We start from the raw sequence: 19,210 nt of genomic DNA on the forward strand, positions 1-19,210 counted from the left end.
CTCTGCTGGAGCTCTTTCTGTTAGAGCTCTTTATAGTAGACGGTTTTCTCACCATTTTTTTTTTTTCAACTTTCCCTCACTTCATAGTGTTCTGCAGAGCTCTTAAATCTTTGGTAACAACATGTGAGAAAGATATTTCCTAGGCCATGAAGACCAGTCCCTTGCTATTTTGTACCTTTGCATCCAACAGACAATATTAAAGAAAAACAAAGTTGAGATTTCAGTGGGAGGGTGAGACACCTCCGTCTCCGCACTGGTTTTATTAGAAGCTGGTTCACATCAGTAACAAAGCTATTTATAGTCCAGAAAGTCAGAGCTCCTGTCCTCTTGCCTTCAGATGTACCTTAGCAGGATCCTATGTTGACAGAGCCAGAACAGTGATCATTGATGATGGATGGTCTTTGCACTGTAGGAATGACAAGTTTATACGTCTCTAAAAGCACAGGCAGATTGGAGCTCTTTAAGACCCTGGATTCGTTTTATTTATGCATGTGAAAAATAAGGGCAGTTTCAGTTCATATGGAATTTTCTTGGAAGCAGTTCAGCCATCAGAGACAGATTTTCTCTCTGTTGATTTTTGTCACTGTGGTCATTCCAAGAAATTGTATTTCACATTATCACTCAAGAGTCTAAACTGAAAACTTAAACTGTTCTGTTCATTACTTGATTAAAAGTAGAACAGATCTTTTATTTTTTAAATAAATCAGATGTTCAGGGATAAGTACACATTCAGAGCAGAGGTGTATCTTCATACTTATGGCCAGGCTGTTAGGTAGCCAAATTATTGGTATTTTAGCTATTTAAAATAGGTTGTTAGACACTTTATATAGGATCTGCATTAGGGAACTTCAGTATTTACTGCATAGGATCAAACACAGGATAAGGGAGTGCTTTAGATAATTTGTAAAATAAATTATAATAGACAAGATAACAACTTGGCTAAATATTAAACACTTTTCTCCTGAGATTCATGCATCCACAAGCAGCATAAAAAAGTTTTAACCATACAGTCAGTCTTTTCTTGGCCTTACAAGTGAGGCAGCACTTTTTTTTTGTTCCTGTTGAATGGGTTCAGACAATCCCTCAGCTCTCTCCAGCTCTATGCTTGGGGCTTCTTGCAGACCCCTGCCTTCGAGTCCTCCATTTTCTATCCTTACATGAGGCAGCATGGCAAGGTGTACTGGGAGATGAGCAGGATAGTTAGGCTGCTTTACAGCAACCAACCAACAGAGTTATTGATGGTGACCAGGGTCAGCCAAAAGTCCCAGTCTCCAAATAGGTCTACAGTGATGAGGCAGGTTGCACCTAAAGCCAGGAAGTCAGTCAGCAGCTCAGAGTCTGGATCAACCCAGGTACCAGGCACAGGCATGGTAGCAGTGTAAGCTCAGCTCTCAAGCCAAGGTGGAAGGCTTGCTTGTTCCTGCTGCCTTGTGCTGGAGCCAGTCACTGCGATCCAGCTGGTGATGGAAAAGTAGAAAGGGACTGCAGACCCTCAAAACCTGTTATCTCAAACCACAAGGCATTATACTGACAGCCTGTGCCTGTTTGAGATGGTTTTCAATGCTGGCACATGTTTCTGTTCACTGCCGGGGATATACAGCGGTATTCTTAGTTATTTTTAGCATAGTTAATTATTCTTTACTTTGGCCCTCTCATAGAAAAAGTGTGAGAACAAGGCTTGAGACCTGGCTTTATGAGAAACAGTTTCATGGAATTGAGATGCTTTATTTTCAGCAAATTCTAGTGAAATAAAAATAAGGTTGCAGCGAATTAGAGATAACCTTCTTCATCAGCAGTGTGTTGACAGTCACATAGACTCAGATGGTTGGTTTTCCTTTTTTAAATCTTACTTGAAAGATTTAAAAGATACAGCTACCACTAGTTACCTGGAGAGTTTGGAATGTGCTCAGGACTCAGGAAACATTTTATAATAAGAATAAGCACTCGATTAGTGAGAGAGGCAGCTTGGGTGTGAGGGTGGGGGCCTGGAGCATGGCGAGTTCCAAGTTGGAGTAGTGGTGCTGAGAATAGCAGCTCTCAGACTTCAGCTGTGGGGTAGAAACACATTGTCATGGGTCTTGGATAAAAAGGTCTGGAGCAAGATTTGGTAGAGTTCTTCAACTGCAAAGATCTTCCTGTTAGATCTTTCCTGACCATAGTGACAAAAATAGGTTTTTATCATCTTTAGCCCTGAAAACACAAATCTTCCCATTTAGAGGGGTCTCTTCATCATGACAATTATTCACCAAATTCCTTTTTACAGAGCTTTTAGTCTGTTAAGACCAGGAACAATAATGGGGTCTCATCGGAAGTGGCCTTAATTTCACTGTAGATCTCTACATTAGTGTGAAGCCAGAAATGAACCAGAGTGATGTCTTTAAGTAAGCCATAAAGCTAGTGTCACTGGAGAAGTAAATGATGTTTCTTACCTTGATCTTTCACATGAAATATGACTTCCTTCCCCTTTTTCTGTCATTTGGTTAATACAGTTTTCTTCAGCCTCCAAAACCACTTTCATCACTCAGTACGATGCGGGATGGGAACTGGAGAGATGGCTGCTATTGATGAAGGATACCCATCAACAGTGGAAAATAATGTGGATTTCATTACCCAGCTGGCTGGGTAGCAATGTTTTGGGAAAGGAGGGTCATACAGTATTATTTCCCCTGAGATTTTAATATGTAACCATCCATAATGCAATGTCATTTTTAAAAAATGAACATCTTATTGAGTACTAAATATTGCACTTAATCAGTTACCTGAACAGCTGCATTGTTACCAGACTAACAATGACAGTGTTGGCATTTGGAACTGAAGAAAGTTCCAGAATATTTCCTTGGAAAGAACTAGGAGATAATGCTTTTGGGCAGCTTTGCCATCCTGAAATTCTAAGTTAATTTATTTAGTGTAAAGTCATCATGCGTTTTATTTTGAATTTGGGGGGACCTATGTATGTGCTTGAATTTTTTTCTAGTGTTTCCAGTACATTTTATTTTGTATACTTAAGTTCATTTAAACTTGCCTGAACCTTGAACAGCAGAGAGATAATTTAACTTTTCTGTGCCATAAATAATATTTTTGGGGTAATGTACTTTTTTAGCGCTAGGAGCATATCTTACAAAGTGGTACCATTGGCAATACAAAGCAGTATATTTATGTTGCAGAAGCACAAAAAAAAAGTAGCATTCACTGGAAATTGCCATCCAGCTGGATCAGCATGATTTTGTTGGTCTTTCACCATTTGTTCAATTGTCATAGTGTTTTGTGTTTCAAACGGCAGCAAAAGTCACATTGCACTTACAAAGTGGTCTCTAAAACTACAGTTGATTTTCAGTACTTTATTACAAAAGAATTAAATTGTAACATTTTATTAACAGTTGCTTATGGAAAATGAGTTTTAATGCAAATAAAATTTTTGATAGACCTTTTACAAAATCCAATTGCACTAATCAATGCTTTCTTATAATGGCATATGACTTAATATTTGATTACAACTGTGTATACTGCTGTTTTGGAATGTTTCAGAAATAAAGAATCTATTTCAGCAATAGTTCAGCTCTTGAGTGTGCAGTGTAAACATTGTCAAAATTTAGCAACTGACATCTACTTACCTCCCAGAGTTTTTATTACTTAGTATTTATAAAGGTTATTCTGGATTTTTGCAAATAGTAACTAAGTTCAGCTGAAAATTTCTGGGTCATTTTAATTGTGTTATGAAGCCATAGTATGCATCGAAGACATATGTATTATGTTTTAGTCAATCTTACTATGACCTTAAGAATTTTTTTCAGTTCAGTGTTCAGATTCTGCAAGTGCAAATATGACTTACAGTGGGAAACAGATGATGTACCAAGTGGGTCTTTCACTGTGGCTCTGAATTCCTTTCAGTTTTGCTCTGAATTTGCTCGAGGACCTGCTTTTCTTAAATGGGCAAGCTAAAAGAAAAAAAGAGAAGCATTTAGTGGTGAGTAAAACCTTCATTACACTGAGAAGTGATTGTATAGTAGTGCAGTAGTGTCCCTGCACGGCATGATATTGTTTACCAGAGGTAAACGATTTTTCATGTTAGTTCTTATAATCCAGTTAAAATCCATTTTATAAAAAAAAAAAAAAAAAAAGGCAAAACTGTTGAAGAGGGTAGCAATAAATATTCCAGTGACGAAATTACCTCTACACAAGTAAGTATTCCAGCAGGAGTGTCCCACACTTAGTTCATAAGAAGCTTTCATTGGAAGAAATTACTGCTGGTTAAAGCAATGGGTCGTTTGTGGACAAACTGTTGTCTTGCTTGTTTACCTTGCTTTTGGACTGATTGTTGCAGGGGTGCAGAGCCAGGTTGGGAGGGTGCTTTGACATTTGCCTGTGACATGAGGGCTGCAGAACCTCTCAGATTAATGAACTGTCATGCCTTGTGATGCTAGGGAACCAGCACTATCTATTTCATGAAAAATGGTTACAGACTAGTGGCAATGATTAGCTTTTGCTCGTTGCTGTCTGTGCCAGCCCTGGTCGGAGCTGTCTCTTCACTCTGTTCCCTAGCACCAAGATTTTACCCGTTTTCCTCCATTATCTGGGACATCACAACCCTACAGTACTCTCAGTTTTACAAATAGGTCGCAACTGTTAGAGGTAATACTGGTTTGTACACAGGAGGGCAGTATAGACTTTGAAAATGTTTTCTTTTTTTGGTAGTTAAAGCTCTTCTGTTTTCCAGGCTCTTGGTTTGAACCCAGTGTGTATGTTTTCTTCCAGTGTTGTTTATGTATGATGCCAGCACGTAAAAGGAAGGTGTCCAACTGTTTGTGATTTGCATTTTTAAATTTCACACTGCAACATGTGGTGTGAACTGGAGAGTCAAGCATTTTGGATATAATAAGCTATTTGAGTTAAGATGCCATTGTTTTTCCTGTTTTAGTTATCCTGTTCCCTTGAAATACATCATGTCAGGATTTGGTAACCTTATAACTTTGCTGTTCTAAGTGTTTTTGTGAAGTATCTGTCACACTGGATGCCATCAAACTTCAGGAGGAAATTCAAGGTGTGAGCAGCCTGATCTGTTGTACCCTCAAAAGAATCTAGAGAGTCACACTTGTTTCAAGCACAGACTGTGGTACTGGTGCTGTTTGCCTTTTGACGGCGGAGCCGGCTGTCTCCCCTGAGATTAGCATCAACTAAAGAGGTACTACTGCACAGTGTCACGCGTACTTCACTGAAGTGTAACTGGGGGCAAACCATGTGAAATATGCAACATAAAACCACCTCTGACATGCTCAATTTTGTGAGAGGCAGAATCTCCCCCAGGGCAATTGCAAACAGCAAGGCCACTCGATTATTTTTAAAAGTAGACTCAAACTTACTTTTCACAACCGAAACTTAATATCTAAGTGTAAGGGAACATTTGAGAGCTCTGTCTTTACTCCCTCTTTGGTGGTTCTCTATTGGTCCATGATTGCAAATCCCATTCCTGTCTCCTTGTTGCTGCATCCCCAAAATTGCCTGCCTCCTTCTGTTGAAACTGTAGTTGGGCTCAGCTCTTGAGCTCATGGCAGAGTCATGACTCTCAACCTTTTTCTCTAAGGTTTTTTCCCCTCCCTTTTTAGTCACTGGGGATAAAACCTCTACAATTCCAGTCATTCAGCCCCATAAATGTCTTTGCCTTTTCTGGAACCTAATATTCTGGGTAGGTTAAAGGCCTGCATGCATAATAAATTTCCTTAATAATTTTCCTTTCTCATCCCTCAGCTAGTGCGTTCGTCCATTACCTCCTCACCTGAAGTCATCCTTGGACTTGTAGTGTCTTCATCAAGAGATCTATCCAAACTAAAATGATAATATAATAAATAACATTATTATATCTTATAAGATTATTATAAGATAATATAATAAATGCTAGGAGTGATGTAGAGATATTTCAGCTGCTCCAGCCAATGAGCAGGTTTCATTTGGAGCTCGTCTCAGGTGCCTCTATACAAACTCCCATAGTATGGGGAACAAACAAGAGGAATTAGAGATGTGCGCACTTCTACGGGGGTATGATGTAATAGATATCACAGAAACAGGGTAGGATGGCTCCTGTGACTGGAGTGTTGGAATGGAAGCTTACAGGCTCATTAGGAAAGACAGGCCTGGCAGATGGGGAGGGGGAGTTGCCCTTTATGTTAGTGATAGGCTGGAGAGTATGGAACTCTGGGGACAGGTGAGCAGTCAACAGAGTTTGTGAGTCAGGGTTAAAGGGAGAACAGCGATGGGAGACATTACTGTGGGGATCTGTTACAGGCCGCCTGATCAAGAGGACTCTGTGGATTAAGCATTCTGTAGACAGACAGGAACAGCCTCACACTCGCAGGCCCTTGTTCTCATGGGTGACTTCAACCACCCTGACATCTGTTGGAAGGACGGTACAGCCCGGCACGAGCAATCCAGGAGGTTCCTCAATTGTGTAGAAGACAACTTCCTTCTGCAAGTAATAGAGGAGCCGACAAGGAGAGGTGCCATGCTTGACCTCATGCTCACCAACAGAGATGGGCTCGTTGGAAATGTGACTCTCCAGGGCAGCCTTGGTTGTAGCGATCATGAGATGGTTGGGTTCTTGATCCTCAGGACAGTGAGAAGAGCGTGCAGCAAGCTCACTGCCCTGGACTTCAAGAGAGCAGACTTTGGCCTCTTCAGGAACCTGCTTAGTGAGGTTCCATGGGATACAGCCCTAGAGGGCAGAGGGGCCCAAGACTGTTGGTTGATATTCAAGGATCACCTGCTGCAAGCTCAGGAGTGTTGCATCCCAACTAGAAGGAAGTGCAGCAGGAGGGCCAGGAGACCTCTTTGGATGGATAAGGAGCTGCTGAGGAAAATTGGAAGGAAAAAAGAGGCTTATAAAAGGTGGAAGCAAGGACAAGTGGCCTGGGAAGAGTACAGGGATGTTGTTCAGGAAGCTAAGGACCAGGTTAGGAAAGCTAAGGCCCAGTTAGAATTAAATTTCGCTAGGGAGCTGAAAGATAACAGGAAGGGATTCTATAGGTACATAGTGAATAAAAGACAGACTAGGGACAATGTGGGCCGTCTACAGAAGCTATCAGGAGAACTGGCTACACAGGATTTGGAGAAGGCTGAGGTTCTGAATGACTTCTTTGCCTCGGTCTTCACTGGCAAAGGCTCTGACCACACCACCCAAGTCTTGGAAGGCAGACGCAGGGACTGTGAGAATGAAGACCTTGCACCCGCTGTAGGAGAGGATCTGGTTCAAGACCATCTTAAAAATCTGAATGTGCACAAGTCCATGGGTCCTGATGAAATTCATCCTGAAGGAGCTGGCAAACGAAGTTGCTAAGCCACTGTCCATCATGTTTGAATAATCATGGCAGTCAGGTGAAGTTCCTGATGACTGGAAAAAGGGAAATATAACCCCCATTTTCAAGAAGGGGAAAATGGATGACCCAGGGAATTACAGACCAGTCAGTCTCACCTCTGTGCCTGGCAAAATCTTGGAGCAGATTCTCCTGGAAGGCATGCTAAGGCACATGAAAATCAACAAGGTGCTTGGTGACAGCCAGCATGGCTTCACTAAGGGGAAATCCTGTCTGACCAATTTGGTGGCCTTCTATGATGGGGCTACAGAACTGATGGACAGGGGTAGAGCAGTTGATGTCATCTACCTGGACTTGTGCAGAGCGTTCGACACTGTCCCACACGACATCCTTGTCTCTAAATTAGAGAGACATCAATTTGATGGATGGATCACTCGGTGGATAAAGAACTGGCTGGATGGCCGCACGCAAAGAGTTGTGGTCAATGGCTCAATGTCTGGCTGGAGACCAGTAATGAGTGGTGTCCCTCAGGGATCGGTGTTGCGACCGGTCTTGTTCAACATCTTTGTCAGTGACATGGACAGTGGGATTGAGTGCACCTTCATCAAGTTTGCCAATGACACCAAGCTGTGTGGTTCGGTTGATACACTGGAGGGAAGGAATGCCATCCAGAGGGACCTTGACACGCTTGTGAGGTGGGCTGATGCCAGCCTTATGAAGTTTAACCACGCCAAGTGCAAGGTCCTACACTTGGGTCGGAGCAATCCCAGACACAGCTACAGGTTGGGCAGAGAAGAGATTCAGAGCAGCCCTGTGGAGAAGGACTTGGGGGTGTTGGCTGTTGGGAAAATGAACATGAGCCGTCTTCACTGTGTGCTTGCAGCCCAGAAAACCAGCCATGGAACTGTTGGAACAAGTCCAGAGAAGGGCCACGAGGATGATCAGGGAACTGGAGCACCTCCTGTATGAAGACAGGCTGAGGAAGTTGGGGCTGTTCAGCCTGGAGAAGAGAAGGCTGCGTGGAGGCCTCATAGCAGCCTTCCAGTATCTGAAGGGGGCCTATAGGGATGCTGGGGAGGGACTCTTCATTAGGGACTGTAGTGATAGGACAAGGGGTCACGGGTTCAAACTTAAACAGGGGAAGTTTGGTTTGGATATGAGGAGGAAGTGCTTTACTGTAAAGGTGGTGAGGCACTGCAGTGGGTTGCCCAGGGAGGTTGTGAATGCTCCATCCCTGGCGGTGTTCAAGGCCAGGTTGGACAGAGCCTTGGGTGACATGGTTTAGTGTGAGGTGTCCCTGCCCATGGCAGGGGGGTTGGAACTAGATGATCTTAAGGTCCTTTCCAACCCTAACTATTCTATGATTCTAAAAGATCATTTTCCTCTCTCCCTGCTTTCACCATGTCACTGCTTTGCCCACTTCTTGTGTATCACTACTGATTTCCTCCTCCCTTTGAAATACAGTTTAAAAGGTTATGAGCTTATTTTAGAAAGCCATGGACAGTATCCTATCCCTTTACTAGTTACTTATTGAGCGTGGCTTCCCATATCCATGATGTCAGGCTGCATTGCGCCTGTTCCAAGCAAAGCACCTCCTAGCTCCCTTCCATGTTGTCCATTACTGTGGGGAACGTCCCTCATAAACATAAGGGTCTCAATTTTTATTTGTCTGCATATCCTTCCTTAAAAGCTTTTTCACTGGTACAGTACCACTCAAAGCAGGACAATGGTGTCTTCTTACTGCTCTTGAGTCCTTTGATAGATGCTGTCTAACCAATTTTCCTTTCTGTGATTGATGACTATTGCTGTACCTAAATTGCAAGTTGTTGGAAACCTGGATTCCTGGATTTTTCCTTTGTGCTTGTATAGCATGAAACCCAGTAGGATTTCAGGCCTGACATTACAATATCTGTATGCTAACACAAATACTAAAAATTAGCATCTTCATATGGAAAACACTATTTAAATATCTACTATGAATGGTGGATGAGGTTTCATACTTTAAAAGAATTGGGGCAGTAACACTGTTAAAAACAGGCTTGTGGTGTTTAATCTTCAGGCATGACTTACAGTTGAGAAATCATGGATAAAAAAGGAAATTACTGAGCCTGGGGAGCAGGTCCTCAGTGCATCTGTCTGTTGGGACTTTAAGCTGTTACCTGGCAAGGTAAGCAGTTATACTTAATCTAAGTTAACAACAGTGGAAGGGATGTTTAAGGCATGAAGAGATGCTCATAGCTCTGTGAAGTTAGTAATTAATGCCAGAGTCAGTGATGCCTTAGCAGGGTTACACCTCTACTGTCTGATATGACCACGCTGCCCATTAGTTCCAAATGCAATTCAAGGGATTGGCCTTGACCTAAAGAGGGCTGAGAGATTATATTTCTACATGTGCAGTTCAGCAACACTTTCTACAAAGCGTCTCATGAAAGGAAGTGGGGAGATCAGATAGGTTCATTCTTGAAGCCTCGTTCCTCTTTTATATAAGCCAAGCATTTAGGTGACTTTGGCATTACAATCCCTTACCCATAAACAAAATAATAATTTAAAGAAAAAGGTATTGGGAGTCCTTTGGTGCCTAAATGCTGATTTTAGCATAATCTTCATGTCATTTTCATGGTTGCACCGCTGAAGGCTTTACAATACCAAGCAGCGCACTCATAGTCTGTTTTAAGCATCCTGAGCCCCTAAGGGGAAAGGGGTGAAGCGAAAGGTCAGAAGTTTATAAGTCATAGTATGAAACCTATTGTAGCTGCCATTTTCTGAACAGTGGCTCTGTATTTTGAAATGTCGTTATGACACATTTTTGCAGATCTCATCTCTTTTTGGTCATGACTAGTTCATATGGCTCCCCAATCCATTTAAGTGTGTATGTAAAGATGTGCTAATTTCTTTGCATGTATTCCATGCTGCATGGGAGGTTTTAATAATTTCAACATAGTGGCAAGACAGGGTACTTTCAGCATGGTATTAGTTGAAAACTGGTTCTTGGTTTCTGGGTCAGTTTTAACTCTTTGCTTTACCATGATAGATCTCTCAAACCATTCACATTTATGGCCATCTCATCTTGCACTGTGACTTTAGCAGCTTTTTTTCCTTATTGAAAGTATGTGGACCAGTGCAGTGATGTTTATGACTACAAATAGACGAGGTAGCTGAGAAGATAATATTTTTTCAGATATTGATAGGTACACTGACAACATACTCATCTAGATCTGGAGATGTGAATGGTGCATTCTTGGGGGGGGGGGGGGGAGGAATGAGGAGGGTTAAGTGCTAAATATGAATAATGAAGTGCTTCATTCATGCATTACCTTGAGCAGAGTATGAAATTATAGCAGGCAGTTACGTATATATAAAAGCGACTGGTAGTCTCGTCTTTCACTGGCTCATGTAGAAAATTGGGCTCTCTGAACCATGTTAAGAAGCTTGGAGAAAGATGATGGTTGAACTTCAAATTTTCTGCAGAGAAATACTTTAAAAGTTAATCTCTTCTATGGACTTCTTGACTTTTTTGAGGTGGAGAAAAGCTTAATTTTTAACACAGTCAAAAGACATGCCAGTTCCCAGATGCAGCTATCAAAATTATATGAAACTGCAAGTAGATAGACAACAGATAACATCCAAAGGCCATAAAGTGACTCTTACTTGAAGTAAAATGTGACAAATACATAAAATGAAGGCGACTGTCACTGTCTTCACTCTCATTAGCTATTTGGTGATGCAGTATTGTATTCAGTCCTCTTAATGTAGAGGGGCTGAACATCTGAAACCAGTTGAGCCACGTAAGTTGTTCTTGTGATTGGACAGAAAAACACCCTTGTGGCTCTTGCACACTTAGTAGTAGACTTGGCCATGCAGTGTGGAACTGCAGCAGTCCTGATGCTTCCCCAGGAGTGCAGTGCTTGCTGCACGTGTGGTACCCAGATGCACAGCCATCGCTGCCTACTATTATCTGTGAAGGTACCAGGGAGCAGATGTTCATTTGTTTGCCAAGGTGGAGTGCTTAAATGAGGCTAATTACTGGGGCAGAGTCCAGCTGGGCTATGATACTCAAACTTGGTATTTTTGTTCTCTAAGCATAGCCAGAAGATGTTTTGTCTTTTTAGAGACAGTCTGCTCTGTAGAGCTCTTTCCCGATACTTAATGCATGCAGTATTATATTTTTCTATTGTGACTAATTTGAGTTAAAGAATGAAAATAATCTTTCTTTGTTAAAAAATGAAAACAATATTTCCTTTTTTGTTTCTGTTCACTTTATTTACTCCTTGCCCCTGAGATTTCTGTCATTCCCCTAGAAAAATCAAGTATTATTCTTTTATCCTTATGGCCAGACCTATAGACAGAATAAGCCGGCAGCCAAATTCCCAAACTGAGCTCTAGCAATCCAGCCAACTTTCATACTTTGCAGTCTGCACACAGATGTTACTGAAAAAAGGTATGTTATCTGTATCCAAGACTGAACTTTTCAACAGTAGAAGCAGCAGAAAGCATGATGTGGACGTCAACTACAATACACCTAAACTGGATTATTTGGAATAATTTTCGTTCAATAATAGAAAATGGAGAAAATGCTAATATGTTTCTCCACTTTTCTTTTCAACCCTTCCTACAGGAGGTTCTAATAGCCTCATTTTTGGATATTTGTAATAAGTGATTTTCAATTTCTGATTATGAATTTCACTGAGCCCATAAAGATGTTGAATTCCCTTTTAGCAAAATGTTTCGTGGCTACTGACCTCTTTAGGAGGCTTACACTGTTTCTAAAACTAAGGTATTCCAATGCCAGCATCAGCATATAATCCATTTTTTTTATATAATGTTGCTTATTTCCCGTTCAGTTCCTTTAAATGTGAATAATTGAAGTAAAAGTTGAAGAACTAAGAAGAAAATTCAATTTAGAAAATGTGATTTATTTTTTTTTTAAGCCAAAACAAATCATAAAAATGTGTTTTGATTTAATCCATGTTTTTCTAGGTAGTCACTGACTGCACTGGACTATGCAACACTGATTATATATACATACACAACAGCAAAGAATACACCTATCCAGGCTATGAGCAGCCAGTTTCTCCAGGAGAGCATTGTGGGAAACAGTGTCAAATGCTTTACTTAAGTCCAAAGAGAAAATGTCCACAGCCTTTCCCTCACCAACCAGGTGATGAAGTTGGTCAAGGAGGACCTGCCCTTCATGAGTCCATGCTGACTGGGCCTGATCCTTCCATTTTCCCACATGTGCTTTGGAATCTCACTTAGGATCATGGGCTCCATGTTCTTCCTTGGCACTGAGGTCAGGCTGGCAGGCCTGTAATTTCCAGGGTCTTCCTGCTGTTTTTGTAGAGAGGCATCACGTTGCCAACCTCCAATCCTCTGGGACCTGTCCATTAGACCGGCACTGCTGATAAATAATGGAGAGTGGCTCAGCAAGCTCCTCTGCAGCTCCTTCAGCACTCCTGAGTGTAACCCATCTGGCCCCATAGACTTGTGTGCATCTGAGTGGAGCAGGAGGTCGCAACCACTTCTTCCTGAATTATGGGGGCTTCAACCAGTTCCCCATCTCTACCATTCAACTAAGGGAACTAAGTACCCTAAGAATGGCTAGTGTGACTATTAAAGACTGAGGCAAACACAGCATTCAGTAACTCAGCCTTTTCCTCAGTCACTATGTTTCCTCTAGTATCCAGTAGAGGATGGAGGTTCTCCTTGGACCTCCTTTTATTGCTAATATATTTGTAAAAGTACTTTTTCGCATCTTTTATGGCAGTGGCTAGATTTAGTTTCATCTGTGCTTTCACCTATCTGACTTTCTACATAACCTAACAGCATCCTTGTACTTTTCATGGGGTGACAGTCACTTCTTCCACAGGAGATAGATTCTCTTTTTTTCCCCTGAGTTCAAGCGGTATCTTCCTGATATTTTCAGTTGATGCAAAACAGCGTCAATGTTGTAAAATTGGACCCATTCAAATTTATAGATACGGCTGCTTGGTTGCGTGCCGATGGGCCTGACTCCTTTTAAGTATGCTCTCATCTGATTGATGTAGGTGAAGTCTGATCCAGAAGCTATGCCAAGTGTTAGTGGAGCTTATCTTTCTTCTTAAGACATCTTAATTACTTTGGCTACAGTCTCACGCAGATGCAGATCTGGGTAGAAGATCGTGCATCTCCCTTACCTAGTTCAGTACTGTCAGTCTGGTAGCTGATAGCTCATAACAAATCTGTGGCTTTGTTATCCAGCCCTATAGTTTGTAAGCACACTACCAAGTGATGCTCTTTGATGAAGAGCCAAATGTATTTATACAGTCTTACATTATGAGCATGTTTTTTCTGGAGCACTGAGTACTTGCTGCTACCATTGGAATAGTAGAATGGTTTAGGTTGGAAAGGACTTTAAGATCATCTAGTTCCAACCTCCCTGCCATGGGCAGGGACATTTTCCACTAGACCAGGTTACTCCAAGACCCATCCAACCTGGCCTTGAACACTTCCAGGGATGGGGCAGCCACAACTTCTCTGGGCAACTGCTTCCAGTGTCTCACCACTCCCACAGAAAAGAATTGTGTCTAGCTCAAGTGGTAAAACTTCTAGCACCTTTGAAATTACACACTGGGCAAATTTTATCTTCCTGATATTCTTTTACTAAAGTCTCATTTAAACTGAGGTTTCATTATTGTATTTTCACAGGGCAATATCTTAGAGACTGTTTCTGAAAGCAGTATATACAATGCCATTGAGCAAAAATGGCTTGGAATGAAATTACTGCCTGGACATGGATATTTTGTATTTCTGTGGAATTTCAAACTTGGTGCACAGAACATTCTGTTCAAAATAATGATTTAGTTTGTTTTGCATTGTCGACGATATATTTTCCAAAGGAAACAGGAAGAAAAATGCTATTTACTTCACAAGCTATTCCAGACAATTGGAAAGATAGTTTTCCCTGGCACCTAATTGCTTTATACAGAATTGAGTGTAAATGCCAGTATTGATTAAAAAGTCTCAGGTATTCATAAAATCCATGTTAACTACATAAAACAACATGGTAAAAACTACATCCAAGGGGCATTTACATAATAGTGGACTCCATCATGGTAAGTCTTAACAGTATTCCCAAGAGTAGCAAGAGTAGGCTTATGGCCTCCATATAGACTAAACCAAGAGTTTGCTCAAGAAATTCATGTCTTACTCCAAAATATAAATCACAGGTGCTTGTCGGGTTTACATAAGCACAGTATACTTCCAAGAAAGAAATGGAGATGTGGAAATCTTGGAGCATTTCAGCAGTGTTTCAGAGCATAAACTGCTGAAAAGAGCTTTGTTTCCTTCTGCATCATTTTGTAACCTCACTCAATATCCTGTCTACTTTATATCCTCACTGTGAACAATATATGATAAGATGAAAGGCAGTTTACATAAAAGGCCGTCTCCTTGAAGAGAACTTATAAAGTGCGTCTCCTGTATATTCCTTTAATCCTTTGTAAAGCAGTGAACCGCAGTTTTGCCCTCCGTTTTGAAACTTTTCCTTAGTTCCACAGAGCAGATAAGTTTGTTGTGAAATAGCTGCTTTTTTTTTTTGTCTGCTTTCCTGTGGGAGAGAAAAGATACAGGAAAACCTGTCTCCTGGCATGTGTTAGCCTGCTGACAAAATCACAAAGCAGTGAAAATGACCATATTTTCTAAAACCCTCCATACTGTCACAAAGCAAGCTTGACATGCCCACACTTGCATAATGGGATTAAATGTTTGTGCTGTGGTAGTGTCTGGGGGCTGGGAGAAAGCTGGGCTCTACACAATAAAACCAAAGAGCCTTGTCCGAAGCAGCTGCAGTCTAGGTGAGGGCATTGCCCAAGCTCTGTGTACCTTGTTGTAAGAATAACGCTCTTTCATCTGCAAGAGGATTGCAGAACCAATTCTGAGACAGGAGCAAATAGCCAGGAGAGTAAACTGGAAATTAGAAAACCTCGCTTGCCTTCCCCAAACATTTTCTGTAGGGCTGATCATTTTTATGTTCTTTCCTTACCAAGCATCTGCTCAAATGGTCCTTGCTTTAACAAGTTTACCATGTACGCATATAAGCCTAGTATAACATAGTTATTATTTAGATAGTATGGAAACTACAGTGAAGCAAATAACAATTTCTGATGCTATTGAACACAGGCAACCATTTAGCAATAAAGAAAAGCAGTAAAATAATAGAACTTTCTAATTCATATTTGAAAAAAAACAAACCCTGTGCAGATACATATTGTGGAGACTGGATTATTTTGTGCTATCGATGCATTTAATTAATGAGCAAATGCTCTGTTGCAAGTTTAGTTTTGTTCTTTATTCTGTAGGCTGATGAAGATTTTGCATCTTCATGCCATGGAATAAAATAGGACAGACCCAAGCGGAAGGAAAGGGGAGAAAGAGAATCAGAAATGCAGCTAATGGATGGCAATAGTACTGTGTTTGAGGGCCAAGGGGCAGGTACTGATCCATGAGGTACACCACCAGTCTGTGTTTTCCTCACTAGCTTAAACTCCCAGCACAAGAAAGGGTTTTTAAAGTAACCCCATTTGTTCTCTCCCCTTTCCAAGCTCTTTATGTTTTTATGTTGTTGGTTTAAGTGCCTGTTTCTGAGAAGAGATGGCTTTTCAATCTTCTGTAGCAACTTCAGAGCTGCCAAAGTAGTTTTCTACAGGGAGAGAAGTAAAAACTATTCCATGAACAGTGAGAACCAGTATGGATGAGGCAGAAACTTGATTTTTTTTACCTCACAAGCCATATTTATATTTTTTTAGCTTTTTTCATTTTGTTATTTTAAAATCTAATAGAAAAGTGACAACTGCGAGCCAATTTATTGGCCCTGTGCTATTCCCTTTGTGCTGTAAACAGAGGGCTAACTTAAAAGATCTTCAGAGACCTTAGAAGTCCAGTAAATGGTACTATATATCTCATCCTTATGTTACACATACTGATTCTTATCTAGAAGGTCAATGGACTTTTCTGGGATGTTCCAGAGACAAGATGACATAGATATGTCCAGAATTCAGGTAGCAGAACTTTTTTGTCTAGACTGAGGAAATATTAGTGTCCTTCAATGTCCAGTCTTACATATGCCAGCTGCTAATCCAGCTGTCAAGATTGAGGAAAGGAGAGAGGACGGGAGAAAACTGAGAGAATTGTGGTTCATCTGTATTTATTATTATATTATATTAAGGTGGTTCACAATTGTAGTAGTGAGCCAGAGCATCTGGGCTAAGGCACTTCATGTTCTGATACTGATTATGCATGCACTTTCCATCACAAACCAAACACTTCAGTATTTTTCTGTGTGGTCTTCCAATGACTGTAAACAAAATTGCTGTTCTGTTTTCTGATGTTTGGTGCAGCATTCCTGCAGAATCAGGCCTCTTGTACAGCTGCTGTGCACATGGCATGGGTAAGGAGGTAAAACTGGGTCAAATCAAGAACAAGCCCCTGCCTTGAGGAGCTTAAGAGTCTAAAAAGCGAGGAGAAACCAACATAAGAGGAAACAAAAAAAGCCATACTTTATATAGTGCAGTTCAGATATGTTTTAGATTGTATGTACTTGATAGGGAAATGCCTCTGGCAACTTTCTTTGGCATGCTCTTTTTTTGGATTTACCACAGAAGCTGGTCTTCAAGTAATAGCTGTGAGATCAAGGACTCTGAGTCAGCAACCACACGACTCTGGTCATCTGTCAGCTGGTGTTGACCCCTTAAAAGAGGAAGAAAGAGCAAGAATTACAGCATCTATGATGACTTAGAAAAGTAATATGATGCTATTAACTGATGTTTTAAAATCTCGTGATGTTCTTTTTTTCCTAGCGTGTGAGCTTCTATCCTGCCTGGGCTCTTAACCACTTCTAAGCTGTTCCAACCAGGAAGCTTCTGTTCTTTGTCTAAATTTGCATCAGCGGAGACTGCATGAGCAGAGATTAAGTCTAAGCCTGGTGAAAACCCATGAAAGAAAAACTCTCCATGAAGGAGTGTAGGGGCAAATCTGATTGTGGAGGTGGATGCTTACATGATACAGTATGTGATGCCTACCTTTGATGTTCCTGCCGCCCTAGGAGGTAGTCCAAAATCCTAAGTAAAATAAGAAAGCATCCTAACTGCTAAGGGAGAGAGAAACACCTCAGAGGAGTGCTCCCATTAGGGCTAACTAATAAAAAATGCTAATTAAATCCTTCCCCTTTTCTACACTGGAGGTGCTTGAATTAAGTCTGCAACAGAGATGACTCTGCTCACTTGGGATTCACAACCACAAATCCTCTAATGAGGTTTGACACCCACATATGTTCTTTGAAGCTATGTTTATTCTGCTAATTAAAATGGGGCCATGAGCCAAACCCTGACCTCAAAGCCAATTGGCAGAAACTGGCTTATGGCTGTGCAGCCAAGAGTAGCTCCTTCTGGAACAAAATTGATCTTAGAGAGTTACCTGAAGCAGTCTGAAAGAGAGCCAGGGTATGAACATTTAAATATTGTGGATGACTCGTGGGCTTACTTCTTAGCCTAAATTCCTAGCTCTCTTATTTAACAGTAAAGATGTGCCTTGTGAGAACTTGGCAGGGCTTTAATCTTAAAGGATAGCCTCCAAGACCGTAACCCTCTATATAGCTCTTGATGGCTGTAATGCTTCCTGAAGAAGCAGTAGACCTGGTTTCTAGGATGTCACAGCTCATATCCCAGAAGAGTAACACTGTCATGAGGTTTCCTCATTGAACTGGATAGAAAAGACTAATGGAAACTTTGGGCCAGAGAGAGGACACAAGTTGCTGCATAACTTTGAATACTAGTGGTTAAGGAAAAGGATCAGTGTGTTGGGTTTTTTTTTGCTCGTTTGTTTTTCTCCTGGTACTATTTCAGTGTTATAGATGTAATGGCTCTTAAATACAGGAATTTCCATGTAGTTTACGTGCCTACAGATACTTTTATTGGCTCTATTTCAAAAACAAACAAACAAAAAAAAACCAAAACCACACACACACACAAAAACAAAACCAAAAACACACAAACAAAGCCCCCCCCCCCCAAAAAAAAAAAACAAAAAAACAAAAAAGAAAATTGGAAAAATTACCACATATGCTACTATAAAGCAGTCATGACAAATGTAGGTACAAGATGTGTACAAGATGTAGATGTAGTCTGTATATATTATCACAGAAAGGATCATGTACTGCAGGAGGATCTGAAAAGCATCTGTTGTAATAGCCTTTTTGACTGCTACTTTCCTGGAAGCAGCTGCAGCTGTTAGGTATACTCAGCATAGTAAACGTTAATGCAGATGTCACTTACTAACATCAGCAGACAGAACCTGTGGTTTCTGTCTGGGTTTTTTTTGTGGACATAGCTTACAAGAGTTGTAATTATTTCTTCAAAATGTGACCGGAGAGGGAAGATTATGGAAGGGAAAATTAGCAGTCTTAAACCCTTATGTTAATTACCTCAGTGTTTTGTTGCTATACTTAAAACCATATGCGAAAGGAACGTTTTCTTTTCTGTAGCTCTGCAGATGAAAAGTGGAATGTAATAGCCAAAGGCAAATACATTCATCCACAAATATTTTGCAAATACTTTTATAGAGTGCTTCCACAAAGGTTCGTGCTCAGTTTTCAGAGGCTTTCAGGGTGCATCGGTTTTGAACAGTTTCCAGAAAAAAGTGTCTGCAGTTTCTGTGTCCTGAAAGAAATCAGGGAACATTTTACTACCTGAAATGATGCAGAGTCTCCTCTGCATCTAAATCAAGGCTAATGTCATACGAATATGGTTAGGGTTGGATAGGACCTTAAGATTATCTAGGTCCAACCCCCCTCCTGCCATGGGCAGGGATACATGTGGTTGAACTGTTGCTGTTTGTCATCTAACATAATCCCAGTTCTCTCTTCTGAACAGAGCTGC

The 19,210-nt window shown here is 41.0% G+C and overlaps 1 protein-coding gene across 2 annotated transcripts in view; it reads left to right on the plus strand.

Annotated features, from left to right (window-relative positions):
* Positions 1 to 3,550, plus strand: part of SLAIN1 (SLAIN motif family member 1) — a 49,466-nt gene extending 45,916 nt beyond the window's left edge. For both annotated transcript variants that reach the window (XM_057424048.1, XM_057424049.1), the window contains one exon: positions 2,490 to 3,550. In XM_057424048.1, the coding sequence (XP_057280031.1) occupies positions 2,490 to 2,565 (76 nt within the window). In that variant the 3' untranslated portion in view covers positions 2,566 to 3,550. The remainder of the gene's footprint in view (positions 1 to 2,489) is intronic.
* The last annotated feature ends 15,660 nt before the right edge of the window (positions 3,551 to 19,210 follow it).

Source organism: Pezoporus wallicus, unplaced genomic scaffold (assembly GCF_028554395.1).
Source record: "Pezoporus wallicus isolate ANWC-B61680 ecotype Strahan unplaced genomic scaffold, APGP_CSIRO_Pwel_v1 contig_16, whole genome shotgun sequence".
NCBI classification, from domain to species: Eukaryota; Metazoa; Chordata; class Aves; order Psittaciformes; family Psittacidae; genus Pezoporus; species Pezoporus wallicus.